The following is a 19936-nucleotide window of genomic DNA, read 5'->3' on the forward strand; positions in this document are numbered from 1 at the left end:
CAAAAATTTAAACTTTAGGCTCTCATATCTCAAAAAGTAATGATCGGAAAAAATGTTTTCCTGAGAATACCTTTTCATTTTGATAGCTTGATGATATACAAACCGAAAAACTTTGAAAAATATCACAAGTATAAATTTTATTTTTAGCCTTTGCACAACCTTAAACCGACTCCAGCCGCGGTTCACACTTCTGCCAGTTCACTCATTCGTCAAACTTCTTGTAACATATCCAACATTAAAACTGTACCTTAGAACAAGAATCAATAATTCTAAAATTTGAAATTTTTAGACAAGAGCATTTAAAAAATTGAATTATTGTTTCTTGTTCTAAGGAATTTCTTCCTTCTTCTAGAGTGCAAATCTCTAAAGAAACAAACAATTTTGACTCATGACCTCAATATTTGGACTAGTTTTCAATCAATATTATATTTTTTTTATTTACTGTTAAGGGCAAATGCCTGTTTGTAATAGGTTAATTTAAATAGATGACTAAATATTCTTGTTGATATTTGTCCATGTTCATATAATTTCAAGTTAGTTTTGAGGAGAAAATTATGTTTGTAGGTAGGCCTAATGATCATAATTCATCATTGAATAATAAATTCAAGTAAAGTAGGCTACCGTATATTTTAGAATTTAATTATAATATAAAGTATTTCAATATTTATAGTTTTGAGAAGAAAATTATGTTTGTAGGTAGGCCTAATGATCATAATTATCATTGAATAATAAATTCAAGTAAAGTAGGCTACCGTATATTTTAGAATTTATAATATAAAGTATTTCAATATTTAGAAAAAGCAATAAGGCTACACATAGGTAACTTAACAGCTTTTAAATTTTTTAGAAGTCCTAAGTGTAGACTAAGCTATATTCCTATTCTTTCTCATTCAGTATGAAATTTTCAAACTTGCCTCATTTTTCAGCTATACTATCGCTATGACAACCCACAATAGCCACTGCCACTACCCTGCTCCAAGAACACAAGATAACTTCCGTTTTCATCCCCAAGCATTTAGCACTGTTTCCATGTCTAGCCATTTTCCCATTTTGTATTTGTGTTTCAGAAGGGTAAAACCGCGTTGTTATTTCATCTAGTGTTCAATTTTTTTAAGTAGGCTATTAGTTTGAAATTAGACATAGAATAGTTTGTAGGTACAGTAGTATTAGAGTTTAAAGATATTCATAAGTTTAGGATTTTAGTTTAGGATAGTCAGTCGATAATCATCACTTTATTAGGCTACCATGTCGAAATCAGTTTTTGCTTCAAATAAAATACTGGTCCTGCAACAAATAAGAGAGAAAAAAGCAGTCCTGTTCGGAAAATTCTCCGACGAGGTTTGTAAGGCCCAAAAGATAGATGCATGGAAGGAAATCCACAGTTTGGCATTAGGCATGGGAGTTGTGGGGCCTGATAAGCAATGGACCTACACAAGAGATGTTTTATGGCAAAATGCCAGAAAATCTACTATGGTGAGTGAACCTCTTTAAATAATTTTATTTTTCTAAGTATAATATACATATTTTCTACTAGCCTACATGTAGTCGTTTTTCACAATTTAAAATAGGTAGTTAGTCTGGAATTAAATACTTATATTTTCATTTAATATATATAAAAGTATACTTGAAAGGTAGAACATGAATAACGGTGAAAAATCCAATTGAGGCTATAAGAAGGCGACGAATTACAAAGATACCAATTCCAGGTTGGGCTGGAATGATGCACTACCACGTGAACGTTGCTTATAAGGTTCCAGTATATAATAATACGGTACCGAGTGAGTCATGTATGGGAACCCTTCAATAAGTTGGAGACTGTTGTAGATATAATACTGTAACTTTCAGGATACGGTACTCTACCTTTTGATATTTCAACCCCTTATAAGGAGGTGACTTAGGTGTTGTAAGTCGAATGAAGTGTTATTTTTCATAGAAATGAGGGGTTGTAGATCAAATATTCTGAATGTAAACACCCATTGTGTGATACATCATTTTGAAGGCCTTTTAAAAACGAGATTCTAGGCCTACACTCCAACGTTGCAATATCGTAGGCCGGGGCCTTGTATTAGAGGTGGCTATACTAGTATGTCATAGAGTCTATTATGACCCAGTGCTTGAAAAATCATATGAGCTCCCCACTACACGGTCAAGTATTTGATCAAAGGTTATTGACAAATCATTTTCAGACATTCTATTTAATCCACCATCAAAGATAGGCTATGTGATTAAATATTTAACTGTGTGATGGGACTCTATGACACATTCAAAAATTGGAAATGATTAAGTTATGGATAATAATTCCAACAATATTAAGAAAAATGTTTTATTTTCTTCAGAATATAAAATACAACATGAGATAAATATTGGAAGATTATAAAAAAATTGTAATAATTGTTACTTGTATTCTGAGATTGAGTACTTTTTTTCACAGAAAAAGGTCGACAATCAAAAAAAGACCGGGTCGGCAGGAGGGCCAGAATGGAAATTAAATACGCTTGATAATATCGTACTTGATATTATTGGGAGGGACAGCTCAGTGCTCACTGATTTGGGAGTAGCTGAAACCTGGAGTATTGAACAGGACCCTCCTGAGCAGGCTGAACACAGCTCATTTGAAGTTGAAGTGCCAGCTGACAATGTGGTTGCCCCAGCTGTACCTGAGGCTACAACAACTTCGGCCGCCACCGCCTCCACCTCATCCGCATCTTCAACACCCTTCACCGCCACCTCAACACGGGCCCGGGCCTCTTTGGTCGGCCGGAGCAGGCGCAGGCTGACCAGAATCAGCCCTCTGCAGAGAAGGAGGGGGTATTCCCCTCAGGATGTCGAAGATGCCAAAGATCGGAGGGTGTTCTTGCAGAACTCTTTGTTAGAACACCAAGTTCATCATAAAAAACTTCAAATTTTAAAAATTGAAGAGGAATTAAAGCTTCCACATAGCATATTTACGGACGAGTTGTTGACAGTAGAACATGAAGTTATTGATTCACAAGAAGACTTACAATAGTCCCTAGTTCTATTTCTCTTATTCGTTTTTATAATCTAACAATACAGATACATAGTTGATAACTCACTTGTGTTTTCTTTTACAGCATTTCTCTATATTCAACTTGATCAGAGACTTGAGCAAAAGATATGTCACCATCAAATGATATAATATTTTAAATAAGTCATATCAATTTCGAAAAGCTAAAGTCAGTTATCACTTCTAAATCTTCATTCTTGTTGTGTACTTGACACAATAATTATATTAATATTTGACATAATTCTTACTTCAATTTGCTTATTATTATCTGTTACTTGACAGTACTGTAGTTTTAATAACGGGTTATTAGTGTGCTTAACGATTATAACACATATTTTAAGACACTCACATTTTTGCTTAATTCTCTGATCACTTATAGTATTAGAAACAATAAACTGTAGTACGGTAATTGATATCTATAACATTGGTGATATGATAGTGCACATTTCTGTCAGAGGTGACCTTGATAAAAATATACTATAAAATATTCACTATCTTAGATTCATCCAGCTTGGTTAATCTATTTGATAACTTGTGTCAACATTATATTATTTCAATTGCAGGAAAAACATGTTAAACATGAAAAACACAGCTTCACCAACTGTATAGTTTTATTGAGGTGATTAATGAATTAAATGTTGCCCACACCACATTTTCAATTGTTTTTTTTTCGTGAAAAAATCAAACTATTATCATTCATCACCTTTAAAGAATTTTTGTGTCTAATTTATATTTTTATTCTAGTATTTTGATTCTAGTAAGTATAGTGATTGGTAGGCCTAAGGGCCAAGCCACACAAAGCGGTGTTGAGATGAATCGATAGGGCAGGAAGCTCTCTGATTGGCTGATTGAGTTGGCATTAGCAGGCTGATAGAGAATCAACCAATCAGAGAGCTTCCAGTCCCCCAGTCTCTTCTAAAGAACGCCTCGTGTGGCCTAAAACCTGCCGCAAAGTAGACCCACGCTAATCCACGAAAAGCAACCCTCGTCATGGGATGTTTTGTAAACCATTGCTGTGGAATTATTCATTATAAATCAGCTGACAAGTGGATTATTCATTGCATGTATTATTATCATTACAAAGATGTATAGAGAAGCCTAGCAATGGTTTACAAAACATCCCACGGTGTGGGTTGCTTTTTGTGGATTAGCGTGGGTCTACTTTGCGGCGGGCCTAATAGTTGGTAGGTTAGTATTAAATGAGGTCCTCACAAGTAAGCAAATAACATTTTGCAACATGTGAATTATCCTAGTGTGACTTGAAATAGTGCATGCACTAGAAAATCACAAAATATTGCAATATTATTTTCAATAGTTTGCGTGGGTTTGGAAATATCAATTTCGAAGACTATTTTATAAGTGAAGGCATTTTATATTGCCTGAGCATGGAATAAACCAATGCAGCTGTTGATAGTAAATATTCAGGTAAGGCTACATTATTCCTAGAAATATTAAATGAGATTGGGCTAAGTATTTGAACTACAGCAGTTATTCATAATAATAAAAATATATTAATAAATATAGGTTACATATTTGCTTTTATGAATCTGAGTCCAATTTAACGTTCATAATTGAATTGATAGTATAATTTAGAAGGATGATTGAGGCAATGAATTATCCATATTTAGAACAATATATTTTATCAAATAGCATTTCCAAAATAATTAATTAATTCCAGTTGCCGATACCTTGCACCCACATTTTCATAATGTTCATCTATAGCATTACCATCTTCAATCTCAACTTCATCCTCATTTAAATTATTGACCTCCTCTCGTGCAATGTTGTACAATGCTGTGCAGCATTTGAAAATTTTCCCTGCATATATGGGTGAGACTCTAAGGTGATTCAGACAAGGAAATTTTTCTTTTAAAATACCCAGGGAATTTTCGACAAGTCGGCGTGTCTTTTTATGAGCTCTGTTGTAAGCAGCAGCTGCTCTATTGTCTTCAACATTACCTAAAAGTGGGGTCATCAACCATTCAAGAAGTGGATAACCTGAGTCACCTAGGATGACTGATTTTTGGATAGGCCGCCAGCCTCCTTCAAAGCGTTGAAATAATGTGCTGTTGCGTAGTACTCTGGCGTCATGCACACTCCCTGGCCATTTGGCACTAACGTAATAAAATTCTAGGTTGGGACCACAAACAACCATACAATTTATTGAGTGGTTGCCTTTTCTATCAACAAATGCTGGCTCATCTTCAGGGGGAGCATCAATAGGGATCAATGTCCCATCAATGCACCCTATGACTTGAGGAAACCCGGCCACATCATAAAACGCAGCACAGGAAGTCGCCACTTCCTGGGGAAAGTCTACAACTTTTGTAAATAATGTTACATTTACTGCCTCAACTACACTTCTAATAGATCTGCACACGCTCGCTTTGCTCACCCCATGAGCATCTGCAATGCAGTGGTATTGCCCTCCATTGCCTAGCCAATGGAGAGCAATACATAATTGCATTTTGCTGGAGAGTGCATATGAGCGACGAGTAGGGTGACTGATTATTGGCCCAATCTCATTCAATATTTCCTCTAATTTTAATGGACTCAATCTGAAGCGCTCATTGAATTCATAGATTGTATCAAAATTGAAATTTATTCTTTCTCTGTAATTCTTTCTTTTTCTCGCCACTTGAACTTGATCGTCTTCTTCAGAAGATGATGAAAACAGTAAGTCCATATTGATATGGAAGTCTTGATAACTTATTAACTTAATACAAAAGTCTAAAAAACATGAAATTTATTTATACAAACATAGAAAATGATCGATTAAAAAAATAGATAATAAAAACTTAGATAATATATAAATAGATATTGAATAATAAAAGCTTGAGAAGTTATATATTATTGTAGGTATTTGTATTTGAAAAACAGTTAGTTAATGATTTATTTGTAAAAGAGATACAGTAGGCCTATCTACATCGATCATTTTAGATAAATATTGGAATAAGTAACTTTCTATCATTATCTTGTCTATCTCTTTGATAGAGAGAGATTTATCTTTCTATAATGGAATTGAATAATAATAAAGCAATTATTAATTGCTTATGGATTGATAATAATAGTTATCCGCGGTAATTATTTGATGATAATAATAATAATATTAGCTTATCTTATTATCAATTTATTTAGATGGTGATAATGATAAACATAACCTATATACCATCTAATTACTATTTAAAAAAATAAAATTATTTTCTGTCCACTTTAATCACTTGAAATTAAAGTATATATAAGTACAAGATATTTTGAAATAATAAAAATACTTCAACACCCTAAAAAACTATTTTTTAAACAACTTGTAAATTCTCTACTGACGTTTTCACCTCAGTAAAAATTGTCTTGTTACGGACAAGTGTTTTTTACAAAAAATGTTGGTTACAATGAAAATCTTTGTGAAACAGGCAAGAACACTTGTTCGTAACAAGAAAAACACTTGTAAACTTGTAGGAATTCATTGTAACTACAAGTTTACAATTCTGCTTTTGTGAAACGCTAGTAATCAGCTGTTCTCCAAAACCATGGTTGGTAACAAGACTTGTAACGTACTTGTACCTTTGTGAAATGGGGCCCAGGACTGACGGCACGCATGCGCACGGTCAGGACCATGCGTTTTACACTGCGTACGAAGACCATCGATCGAGCTCGTGCGCATCCGTTCCATCGGTCGACTGACGCGTTATTGAAGCAAATAGAAGCTTTCTGAGCTGTACTGATCAGTAGCCCGATCGCAATATAACCAATGTGCTGAAACCTTTGCCCGACAATCAGCTGATATTGAATAGAATAATGAACGAATTCAATTAATAGTGTCATATTCGAATTCAGAGCTTTTCTATACATTTCTTCAATCATTTCTAAATTTTTATTGGAAAAATCATATATTATTAATATTATCTACATTTATTTAATCCGTAGCTTAAAATGACTGCAAGTATTCCCAATGATGATACAAGCTCGAAATAACTCATCAAAATTTCTGATGGACATTCTGAGGTAGTTAAAACATATATCTTCATCCCCAAGCAAAATGATGTATATAATGGTACTAAATTCCCTTTGAAATGCTCTTTGAGTGAGCTTGACATCTACGTCTTTTGATGTTTCGTTTACGAAGATAATAAGCTGCAATTGAAGCCAGGTCACTCGATATTATTATTATTAGCTGCAATTAAACAATCTGTAAAGGCGTCCATTTTGTGAGTCAGAAATTATTGTGAGCTTTTTTTGCAAAGTAATAGATGATTTATCATTATCATTAAATTTCTTGAGCAATACGGTACTAGACGAAGTAAACCAAGAATTAAACTTCTTGAGCAATTCAAGACGAAGTAAACCCAATATTTTGTTGACTAAGGATACTTGACTGTTAATTATGAGTATAACAGATTTAACTTACAAGAAATAAAATGAATGTAGCATCATAATAGTGGTACCGTATACAATAATCAAGGATGTGCACCACGCTTTTCGATTCTTTTTACTGGTACATTTTCAATTACGAATAGTTTACTATCAATTTATGTAGATTTGACTAATTTAAAGAAAAAACTTTTATCATTTTTACTTTTTGATATATTGAGTTCAAAAGTCCAAAAGTTCAAATCTTGGGGCAGATCTATTACATGAATGATAGCAAATTAATTCAATTTTGAGGATGGATATCCTCCAATATTTGAACTTTTGAACGAAAAAATGATAAAAATTGTTTTTCCTTAGAAATATGATCTTTCTAAGTATCTTGATAGAATTCAAATCAAAATACCTGCGAAATGAAACCAATAATAAGTTTCCAAAAGCGGAGCCTTAAATGATTAGAAATGAGTGCTTATTCCTCCTCAAACTAATCAAGAAGTGATAACTAAACGAATTTGAATTACTGAATGCTTTGAACTTAATATTACAGTTTCAAAGTTATTTATTCTAATCATTTCAATGCTTAATACTATAATGGCAAGAGTATAAACCAATACATATTCCAGCTAATTTGCTTTTGAACCCTTCCAATGAAGGTAACGCATTGGGCCATATGAATAAAGTTGAGCATTTGCTTCATTTTCTATGAATAAAATATATATCATGCTCATCAAAAAAAATAGTTTGAGCATTTGCTCAACTTTTGAAGCAAATGCTTAAAAAAAGGTGAGTCTAGTCTAGAGCATCTTATCACCTTTTGCTCATAGTAAAATGGTTCAACTAATTCGTATGAGGAAGAGGAAACTATACCAGATACGATCACAACCAATAGTTGAGAACTATAAAACTCTTTTTAGATTCAACCATGATATATATCACCATTATCCCTACAAAAGATAGCTTCAAAAAAGAGTGTTCTCTGTTATAAAGATAGCCATCACAAAATAGGAAATAGGCATTTAAGAAGATGAGAGTCTTCAACCACAGAGAAGAAACCATTCCTTCTACTTTGTGACTCAACTAACCTAAAACTATTCATAAATACAAAACAGAGCAGACGACGCAAACACAAGCGGTGCCCTCTACTTGCATATTTAGCGATTTAGCGATTTAGCGCTTCCGTGAGCTATAAAAACAAAGTAAGGTTACAAAAGCGAATTAGCTGATGAAAAATCTTTTAAATACGTGAGCATTTGCTCCAGAGTTCAGGAGCATAAGGTAAGAGTATAAGGTAAAGCTTATTCATATAAAAATGAGCAAATGCTTTTGCTCATGAGCAAAACCTTATGCTCCATGCTCTTGCTCATGAGCATTTGCTCTGGTTTTATTCATATGGGCCATTGAATTTCAGATGAGCAGCTGATTTGAAAAAAGCAATATCTTGAATCATAAGCTATTAAAGGACACTGTAAAAGCGAGAATGGGTGAAATCCCTTCAACTACTACCAAATATAATGGCAAGTGTATAAAGCAATACATATTCCAGCTACTTTGCTTTTAAATCCCTCCAATTATTGATTTGAGAGACGCAGCTAGATACAAAAATGCAATATCTTGATTCATAGGTTATTAAAGGACATTGTAATAGTGAGAATGAGTGGAAACCCTCCAACCACTACCAAATATTATGACACCTATACATTTTCCAGATAATTTGTTGATGAACCTCTCAAAAAGGAAAATTCAGAACAACTAACCATCATATCTTTAGCGTTGATGTCGGCTCCACAGTTGTAGAGAAGGCGCACAAGGTCATTGTGCCCCATTTATGAGGTGTAATGGAGGTGTCTTCGTTCTTTCTTGTCACCGAGCTGTTACGTTCGATCAGAAATTCAGCCATCTGAAAATCAACCACATCAGTTATCACAATAACCCTGAAACTTCACCCAGTTCTGTAGTGTAACGTACTATGAAATACTCGAATGTCTGAAATACACAAGTGGCATGCAATTCGAACAAAACGTCAGCACCTGATCAACATTGGTTTGCTATCATTTACGGTGAGATCATATACTCAGTGAAAATGATAGGATGGCATAGTTGCCAATTTCTACTTCCATAGTAGACTGTGATCCAAGTTGTCCCGGTATATCTTTATAAAATTAGTTGTTGACTATTGTTAGAATGGGAAATTTCAAAAACCTTTCATATACGTCGACACGCAATTCAAACAGGAACATATCAGACACATTTCATGAGAATCTATTGCCGCGTTTCGCCGTAAATGCGGAACATACATAACAACATAAAGATAAATGAAAAACCGTCGATTTGAATCTCAATCGATCGGTCAATTATTATAGAAAATAACAGGTGACCGTCACTGATAATTTATTTCAAAAAATCGCAGGTGATAGGAAGAGACTTTGTCATTGAAACACTTGACCGATAGATTCGCTGGTGGTGACTACTGTTATTGAAATCTGTATGTACCATTACACTAATTAATTTTTTTGAGCTATTTAATAATTCTATGTATGTAATAATAATATTCAATAAGATTCTGAATGCATCAAAATTAGTGTTTCTTTTCTCTCTGTAAAACCTGTAATATGCAACTCTGGTTTGCACACAATCATTTTTTGCCCATGCAGACCATTTTCTAAAGATTTATTTGACTTAGTGTATTCATGAGGTTGTTTTTATTCGTTGTTGTTGTTTTATATTGAAAATGAGTACATAAGAATTTTACTTTGTAAATTGCATTTAAAAAAAATATATTTTGTCTGTCTGTCTGCATGCCGATTGTTATGAATTATTATTGCGTTACTTTTTCTCATTGCATCCACGAGTCTCCCTGACAGCCAATCTCCTACTGGTTAAGAGGGGACAGGTTGTCGGGACCGTAGACGACAACCAAGCTCCCCGACAGCCGAGCTCCTCTCCCAGGACACCGTCGACCAATCCCCTCGGAAGTGGTTTTAAAAGGAGCTCGGCTAACGGGGAACTTGGCTGGCGCGCTCCCGCAAACCACAGATCCACACTCTTTGTACGCATTGGGCCAACATGTGGATGCGGCACCAAGTTACTGGCCAGCCTTAGATAAGGTTGCTAGTGATGAAAACAAGAATGTGAAATTGAGACAAAGTAACTATACCTCTCAAGTACCATACTTGTAAGCTGTCATCCCATTACAGCAATCAGTATACCAAGCTGGAAAGACAGTGTCCCCTCCCCCCCACCACAACAAACTTCTCTCTTCACACCTACAACATAACACAAAAGAATACATTCAAGTACTGTGAAATTAGTTATCCGATTTCAATGAAGCTAGTAATTGATCATATGTAACGCTTTAAAATAATATTTTCTAGAATATTAAGATTTATATCGCCCATTAGAATTACATTGGTAGTGTCCTTCATTCTGTTTAAACAAGCGTCTAGACTTGTTACAAAATTATTAATGTTGGTAGCTGGAGAGCGATAAATTAATATTATTGTATATTTGATGTTATCAATTGAACACGCCATACCAATGGAATTTGATTCTTCAATATCCAAATCGATCATATTAAAGTGAAAATTTTTATCAACAAATAAACATATTCCATCACACTTTGAGTGCTTACTTTTCTTTTGTACAACATTATATCCTTCAAGACTGTAAGTAAAATGAGCATCATCTGTAATCCACGTTTCTGACAAGGCAATAATATGAAATTTAAAGTTTATATTAGCCAAATAATGAACCAATTCTTCAAAGTTTTTATTCAGGCTTCTTATATTAGTATGAAAGAAATTCAATAGGTTTTTATTGCTTAAGTTTTGTGGTTCATATGAGAATAAATCATCTATCTCACTTGTATCATGATAGCCTATAAGATCGTCATCACATTCAAGAACTGACATAGAAGTAATCTGTAAGAGTATAATAATATTCTGTCAAATGTATAATGGTATAAACTATAGAGAGAAAAAAGAAAATGAAAAAATAGAGTTAAGAACAAAGATAAAGAAAATTTTGTTAAAAAAAAGAGGGTAAAGTTATTTACCAAACTTGCGACTTCACGCCGCGCCTCTTTTGTACAAGAAATAATGTAAGAAAAAAGACTTTCCGTCACATAAGAAAGATCCAGAAAACTTAATTTAAAATAAAAACCGAAAAATAAGATGAATTCCTAAGTGAAAAAATGATTTTATAACAAAAGTAGGAGTCTTATCGCTAAAACAATAACAAAGAAATGAAACCGGATCTAATACAGTTTGGAATAAAATCAGCTGATACTGATCTTAATCGTATCAGTCAAACATAATAAATTGAATAAACTGTTAGAATAGCCACCAACAATCCATTTAAGGCGAAAGAGAAAGATGAACACCAAACAGAAAATCATGGTAATGAAACCGTTACACTGTATGCATTCACTGCGCTGAATCACTCTGTTGATAAGGCCAGGTACCTAGGTTATAACAATATTGTCAGGAAAAGTCAACGACAATATCAGATTGCTATTCGGGCTTTCATCATTTTATTGTCATCATACATTCTTGTTTCCGACTTTGTGATAACTGAGTTCGAATAAAATGGAATCTCATCATAATGGAATTACACCAGGTAGTCTACCCGGTAGGATAGGTACTAGAGTAGGGGTAGGCTATATCATTGTTATTCTTCACTTCACTGAGCGAGAGAAGAAAGATAACAACAAAAGATAATGAACGCAAAAGAAGAATTCATTGATAAGCTGTTTTTGTATTTACAGGGTACAAGTTAACTCTGAACTGTACTGTGAAAACGTTTGTTCAACTAAAAGCCATTTTATATTGTAGCAGTCACAATAGATAACAGTCAATGGCCCGCTTATCAGAGTAATTTATTCCCACTGCCCGATATTGCTAAATTCCCTGATCCTCAATTTCAATATCATTATGTTTCTTCATAGAGATTCATGCATAAGTATATGAACATGTTATATAATATGTAATAAAAATATTCCATATGCATATCTATATAAATTGTGTAAGCTTTACCAAGACAAAAGTGTGCACAACGGTCACCAAGAGAATCTATTCAACAAACCAGACTAGATGTGTTGGGTCTATTTCATAGTCTACTATTTTATATGGGGCTAATTAATTTCTTCCAACAAATGATAATGTCACTTTGAAATATTCGGTTTAATTATTGTAAATTTAATCCATAGCAGCAATAAAAGCTTCCAGATCCCTGTCACTGTTAATCATTGACACTTTCCCCTTATCCACTGGTCTTACTTTAATGTTGCCCGCTCTATCCACCCACACGTATTTGAATCCCTTCTCCTTTTGAAGTTTCTTCAGTTGTGACAGAATCTTTCTACGTACCATAGTGAGTGACAAGTTGATGAACACTGGTCGCTCCTCGGTTTGAAATCCGACGTCGCGAGTGGAAAGTCTCCTCACCTGTTTCTTCTTATCAAGTACCTTGTGCGCGTCATCGCGTCGTACGAATTTCACGATGATCCCGGGAGAGTGTTGGTTTGCCCCCTTGGGCAGGCGGTGGCAGCTGTCTATCGCCTCCGGACCCAGGTCAACACCGACTGCTTTACACGTAGCCAGCACAACCTCATTGGTTTTTTCTCCATGCACAGTAGGAATCCCGTGTATCTCGATCATATTTCTACGGCCGTACTGTTCGAGCGAATCCACTTTATCGTTTAGCACCTCTACACAACTTTTTAGTTTTGTGTTTTCAGTTTGTAAATTCAATATTATATCCTGTTGGGTCTTAATTATATCTTCCAGCCTAATCAAGGTGTCAGAATTAGCGTTGAGTTTGGTCAAACAAGCTTCAAGCGAATGTTCCAATCTTACCTGACCTTCACTAAATTTTTTTTCCAGGTCCAACATAGTTGTCTTGAAACAATCCGCTGATACATCGGACAGCGTACAAACGTTAGCTAAAGACGATTTCACCGGCGTTGCAACTGTATTATCATTTCTTTGACTACGTAACTTAGCCTCACATTTTTTGCACGACCAGGAATTCGACACTAGAAGCTCTAATTCCGCATCAGTCATTTTTTTCCACCAATACACTGTCCATGGAACATGGATTTACAAACAGAACAAAAATTTGATGATTTCAATAATCAAAATGGCTGCTACTCATAGGTTAAATGCATGTAAAATTGTGCTACTTTGAACTTAGTTTATTTCAAAAACAATAGTGACCGCCATTTAATTTTTATGATTTTGTGCTCGAAATAGCATACTTAATTGATCCTAACCAAAAATTTGATGACAGGTATGTTGGCACTGGACGTGCACTTACACCGAAATTTTGAAGTAATAATTTAGTATGGTTTCAATAAATTGATAGTATTAAAATATAAACCAATACAAGGGAGTATTTAAGGACCTTACATAGTACTGAACTAATTATTAAATTTTAGCCTATCAATAAGAATGATTGGTGCTATTCACAGTTCATTTAGAGTAGCCTATTTCCCAAGAGGTTGATTTGATACTAGTCATATTGAAATAAATAATGTTTTATCTAATCAAAATACTGTATTCAAAAAGTTAATTAGGTCAAATGTAACCATAGTCCCTAATATGTCTATAAATAACTAATATTATTAGTGGGTAGGCCTATTCTGGTATAAGCTTTATTATTGTAACATTTTACAATAGCTTCTTTTATCTTAAACATTCATAATATTAAATCAATCTATTATGATATTACTGATTCATATAATCACTAGTTTAAAAACTATTACCTAAATCATAAAATTGAAACCAAACTTGACAGTTGTTTTACAAGCTTGAGGTTAACCAACAATGTTAACAGTTGGTTAAATCAACTGTTTGGGTTTAAAATTGAAAAAAATTTACTTATACACACTTAACATTGCAATTAATGTTGTATCAGGGTTTTTAAAGGGCCTAACATAATTATTTACCATAGTGCTTTTAAAAACAACATTAGCTTTACAAATTTGTCTGGGGAACGTTTTGCCATCACTAGGCTAAACATCTCTGTTCAGTAGGTAACTTCTTTACGCTATTAACTTATCAATAAATATCCTGGACATAAATGAATCATCTTACCTTAATTTAAGACCTTCAGCAATCAAAAATCATCATCAACTTGATGATGCAATAAAATAAAGGATAAACAAACAATGAACTAACTTCACCTTCAACCCTTTATCTACTGAAGGAGACAGGAGATCTTTAATGGCTGCCCTTTAATGGCTGCCGCTCAAGCGCACAAGCATGCATCACCCCAGGAATTTCAAAGTTATTGATATAGACAATCTTTATTGTTAACATTAAAACAGTTCATATTTCTGGGATGGATTAATGATTTCTTCATGGGGGACATTTGTGCTTCTACTGAAATAATGTTGGAATCAATAAAATAGTACCTAGTCTATTATTATTTGAATTTAAAACCTGAAAATTATTTCATAGGCTTGGTGTGTTCATGATGCTTATTGTGTGACATGATTCTCAGCACAAACTGGAATCTAATTTGAAAAAATGATATAACTTTTTCAATTTTGGATGGAAACATTTGAAATTCTAGGACAATGTTTATAACATAAACAGGATCATTAATTTTTTTTTCAAAATTTTCATCAATTACCAATTATTTAAAATTTTAAACATTCGTAGCCCATCAACGGCCCAGCTGTTGGGATTTTTGCATGGAGAAGAAGTGCTGAAAATCTACTTCTGTAGCCGAATAAGTAATAAAAGACTGCTTTTTCAAACATTTTTGGGAAACTTAGAAATTGGTCAATTTTTTTCCAAGTCCCTATCTGGATTAAAATTAGTGCAAAAGGTCTATTATATCGTCAACGTTGTAGACGATTCTCGCAAAAGAAAAAAGTGTTTGAAATTCAATTCTGAATCCGAACTATTGATTAGGAATACAATTTTTCGACTTTTTTGGGAAACTTGAACATCTGGCAAATTTATTCCAAGTCCCTCTGGATTTAGTGCAAATGGTCAATTATATCATAAACAGTGCATTTTAGAAGATTTTCACAAAAGACTTAAAGTGAGACTTTTTGGAAAACTCAAAAAAATTTCAGTCTTAATTTGTGTAAAACATTTTCTTTAACTCGATAATGGTGAGTTGGAGACAATTTTGAAGAAGATAGAAAAGGATTGGAATTCAATTCCACTCAGGAATTATTGGTCAGAAAGCCTGAATTGAGACATTTTTAGGGATTAAGTTATACTGGTGAGGGGGGAGGAGACACCTTCTGAAAAAAATGTTTGATTTTCACTTATAACATTTTCACTTAGTGTGTTGACTGGGTAGGTACTGTAAAAATTCCATACTGTACCAATCTTTCTAAAGTTTATTCTAGTAAACATTTCCAACATTTATCAAATGTTGTTTTCATAACGTTTATCAGCAATATACATTTTAGACGTTTATTTAACATTTATAGAGTGAACGTTTATTTTATTAAACTTTTCTAACATTTATTAAACATTGTTTCCATAACGTTTATCGGATTTATACATTTTAAGCATTTATTAAACGTTTTTTAAACTTTTTGTGCTGTGTGGGATGAACACTACAGGTTGATCTCCTCTCCCCTGTATTAGAGGAGATTTTGGAAGTGGCAATGAGAAATAGACAATGTTAAGAAGACAATGTAAAATAGGCTACTCCAGGATTGTTCGACACTCACAATAGAAACAGAATTCAAGGGAATGCATAGCAAGCTATATTCAAGATCGATTCAAATCGGCTTTAACTGACAAGGGGTATTCAAGGCAGAATCAAGACTTGTTTGACTCATGCAATAAAAGCTAAATTCGAATGAATACCTTTCGAGCCATATTCAAGATCGATTCTAATCAAGACTTTCAGCTTTGACTGACAAGGGGAATTCAAGGCAGAATCAAGACTTGTTTGACTCATGCAATAAAAGCTAAATTCGAATGAATACCTTTCGAGCCATATTCAAGATCGATTCTAATCAAGACTTTCAGCTTTGACTGACAAGGGGAATTCAAGGCAAAGTCAAGACTTGTTTGACCCATGCAATAAAAGCTAAATTCGAACGAATACATAGCATGCCATATTCAATTTCGATTCCAACCAAGTTTTTTAGCCTTGAAAAACAAGGGTATGCTGCTTGTCAAGCAAGATCGTTTTCAGCTGGATTCAACTTCAGCCTTGATTGACAAGTGGAGGCTGCTTCTATTTCAAGCCTTGAATCAAGCCTTACTGCTGACTGGGATCCTAACCAAACCAAACCTAATCCAACCTAACCTAACCAAATTCAAGGTCAAGGCCAAAGGTCAAGGTCAAGGTGAAAGAAATGAAAAAAATTAATGAAAATTAATAAAAATAAATCTAAAATAAATAAAAATAGATCAGAAGACTCCCCACTCACTCTGGAGTGTATATATGGTGTGCATCTCTCTGCGAAGAAGTATCCTAGGACACACAACCGCCGTTTTGATACTCAATAAAATAGCATAATTATGTTCAATGAAAGTAGCAATGAATTACTAATTTTCATTCTTCAAATCCTCTTTACCCATCTTGTAATGTAAGAAGAAGTGATCATTCTATAGAATATACAAGGAGCTTGACTATCCAAACAGTAATGAAATATCCTCTGCTGTGTAATGGGTAGCATGTATGCTTCCAAGAGTCTCAGATATGAATCCTAGAATGTGAACAAATCATTGTATCACAAGGGATATATTTCCCTAGTTATATTTTTCAGAACAGCTCCCAATAGCATTCAGTCAGTGTTCAGTCACTGTTTATTCAGTGTTCAGTCACTGTTCAGTTACTGTTTAGTCAGTGTTCAGTGTTCAGTCACTGTTCAGTCACTGTTCAGTCAGTGTTCACTTACAGATCACTAGAAGCTGCAATGAGATTGGATATAGTTGTTAAAGTATACATAATAAACAACAAGTAAATAGATATCCATTGTGGTGTAGTGGTTAGCGCTTATGCTTTCCATTCTAGAGTCCTGGGTTGGAATCTCTATTGTATAAAGGTAGGTTAAGGGAATGTAGGTAGGTAGAGGGTAGGTGTAATTGTTTGTAAACTGTTACACAACGATGGATATCTTTTGTTGAAATGATTTTTTCCAATAGATCAACTGTGACTCAACAGGAACGTTTTCATGTTTTAACTGGTCTGTATGACATCATAATGATCTTATTAGCAAAGTGATAAGGAAGTTGTTGAATAATAACGGAAATGTGCAAGTATATAGTATTTATTAACAAATCCAAATTATTGAAAAGAATATACAAATGAAACAGCTTCTCTCCTCTTGTATAATCATCAGTCCTATGATACCTCTCAGCTGACGGCTCCTCATGCTCATGAACTTTGCAGGGTCCATCAGGTACATCACAAGACAGATCATAATCTTCATCATAAAATTTGTAAGGTGTTTGTGGTGTACTGGTCTGGTGAATACAATAAATGAATAAGTTCCATTGAATTCTCGTAATTCATTTATTCTCCTGACTACATCTTGTAGACACGAACAGAACAGAGTGAATCATTTCAAAGTAGTAAACAGCTGGCTTCAACATTGGTGCTGCAATGCTACCAACTTACTTATACACAATAATATTTTCATAACATAAAATAATAATTCTCTTTATAATATAACATCAATAAATAATAATTCTCAATACATCACATCTTTCCCCTCTTAAAATTAGTCATAACCGGTAAGTCATAATCGTAAGGTCAAATCCAGTAAGTACATAATCAATATATTCTCATTCAAAAGTACACATCAAATTTCATAATTATTACAAGTCAAGAATAGCCCTAGGTTTAACGGTACGGCAAGAACGTCTCAAATTAGGAATGTCTACATCAGGGTTCACGATAGAAACATCATTGTTAGAACTACATTAGTATCTGATACCAAGTCACTTGCTGGTGGTACAGATGTCATTGACTCTGTAGAAATACTAGTCTTTGGAATAATACAAATATTATCTTTTTCATCTAACAATTCAGGTACAAATACAGATGAACGATTTTCAATTGAATTACTTTCCATCAAAGGTAGAAGTTGATCAAGATGTCTTTTCCAAATAAACCCACTATCAGTTTCAACTTTATAAGTAACTGGACTAATTTCATTCAAACCTTTCCTATAATGAATTTACCTGATCTGTGATCTTTAATCATGCATTTTCCCCTTTGAAAATTTTACATTACATTTTCCTCTAGAAAATTTTCTTTGACTTTCAAGTTTTTTATCAACATCAATAGAACTATTAGGTCTAATTCTATCTAAACGCATACATAATTTTTGGCCAATATGCAATTCAGCAGGAGTTCTACCAGTTGTACAATGAGGTGCATTTCTATAATACAATAAATAAGGACTAATAGACTCTTTAGTTGGTAAACCTGATTTCAACAAAATTTCAATACTTGTTTTAAAGTTTTCACAGAATTTTCCGCGTCACTATTTGGTTGCAGGGTGATAAGGAGGAATTTTCCATATGAACAATACCATTATTTTCCATAAACAATTCAAACTCATTCGAAGTGAAGGTCGAACCATTGTCTGTTACTAATTTATAACAAATACCCCATCGAGAAAAGTAATCTCTAAAAACTTGAATAGTCAATTCAGTAGTAATATTTTTCATTTCAATAACTTCTGGCCACTTAGAATAAGCATCAGTAATTATTAAATACATTTTATTAGCAAAAGGTCCTAAAAAATCGGCATGAATTTGATGCCCTGGGCCAGTAGGCCAGTCCCAATTATGTAAAACCGCCTTTGGAGGATTACTTTTTACACTCAAACATAATTGACAACTTTTACAGATTTCTTCTATATCATGATCTAATTTAGGCCACCATACATAAGATCTTGCTGAACACATCAAATATTTGATTTTATTGAATGCGATCTCTTGCTCTTCTCCCCAAATCCATTTTACATTATTCTTAAGTAACTTGTACAGAGGGTTAAGTACAGTAGTAATATTGTGAATAAATTTTGAATAGTAATTTACCATACCAAGAAATGATTTCAATTGAGTTACTGATTTCGGTACAGGTGCATTTTTAATATCTTCAATCTTGTTAACAGAAGGATGCAAACCAGTTTTGTCAATAGTATAGCCTAAGAAACTAACACTATTCTGAAAGAATACACATTTTTCTTGTTTCACCATTAGACCGGCATCATTAAGTCTAGAAATTACTTTATCAAGCCGTGAAAAATGTTCGTCATCATTACACCCTGTTACAAAAATATCGTCTAGAAAGCATACAACTCCATCATACCTAGATTTAATTTTTCCATCTCCCTTTGAAATAATTCGGAAGCAGATGCAACCCCATACGGTAGACAATTGTATCTGAACAAACCTTATGAGTTGATATTGTTACAATATTTTTGAATCTTCTTCCAATTCAACCTGTTGATATGCTTGAGATAAGTCAATTTTCGAATATTTTTTGCCTCCCGTAGTGCTAAAATAAGTCATCAATTCGTGGAATAGGATACCTATCAACTTTCAAATGCTG

The 19936-nt window shown here is 33.7% G+C and overlaps 3 protein-coding genes across 4 annotated transcripts; 1 reads left to right on the forward strand and 2 right to left on the reverse strand.

The window, feature by feature from the left end:
- The first annotated feature begins 572 nt into the window (after positions 1-572).
- On the forward strand, positions 573-3069 carry LOC111045589. Of its 2 annotated transcripts, XM_039444035.1 has the most exons (3): positions 573-1473; positions 2432-2747; positions 2918-3069. In XM_039444035.1, coding segments are annotated over exons 1-3 (546 nt in total). In that variant the 5' UTR covers positions 573-1245; the 3' UTR covers positions 2920-3069. The 2 variants fall into 2 exon arrangements, with proteins under 2 accessions (XP_039299969.1, XP_022186724.2); XM_022331032.2 differs by having other exon boundaries at positions 598-1473; positions 2432-3069.
- Positions 3070-4081: 1012 nt separating this feature from the next.
- On the reverse strand, positions 4082-6187 carry LOC111059078 (putative nuclease HARBI1). The gene has a single exon (XM_039444034.1). The coding sequence runs from the start codon at positions 5709-5711 to the stop codon at positions 4668-4670; it is 1044 nt and encodes a 347-aa protein (XP_039299968.1). The 5' UTR covers positions 5712-6187; the 3' UTR covers positions 4082-4667.
- Positions 6188-12582: 6395 nt separating this feature from the next.
- Positions 12583-13449, reverse strand: LOC111047482. The gene has a single exon (XM_022333243.2). The coding sequence runs from the start codon at positions 13447-13449 to the stop codon at positions 12583-12585; it is 867 nt and encodes a 288-aa protein (XP_022188935.1).
- Between the last annotated feature and the right edge of the window lie 6487 nt (positions 13450-19936).

Source organism: Nilaparvata lugens, unplaced genomic scaffold (genome assembly GCF_014356525.2).
Source record: "Nilaparvata lugens isolate BPH unplaced genomic scaffold, ASM1435652v1 scaffold2551, whole genome shotgun sequence".
NCBI classification, from domain to species: Eukaryota; Metazoa; Arthropoda; class Insecta; order Hemiptera; family Delphacidae; genus Nilaparvata; species Nilaparvata lugens.

Bases quoted from the DNA above. Each gene is read 5' to 3' on its own strand.
- LOC111045589 (XM_022331032.2), top strand. From the start codon at position 1,246: ATGTCGAAATCAGTTTTTGCTTCAAATAAAATACTGGTCCTGCAACAA. The intron at 1,474-2,431 runs GTGAGTGAACCT...TTTTTTTCACAG, and splicing joins ATGCCAGAAAATCTACTATG to AAAAAGGTCGACAATCAAAA.
- LOC111059078 (XM_039444034.1), bottom strand. From the start codon at position 5,711: ATGGACTTACTGTTTTCATCATCTTCTGAAGAAGACGATCAAGTTCAA.
- LOC111047482 (XM_022333243.2), bottom strand. From the start codon at position 13,449: ATGACTGATGCGGAATTAGAGCTTCTAGTGTCGAATTCCTGGTCGTGC.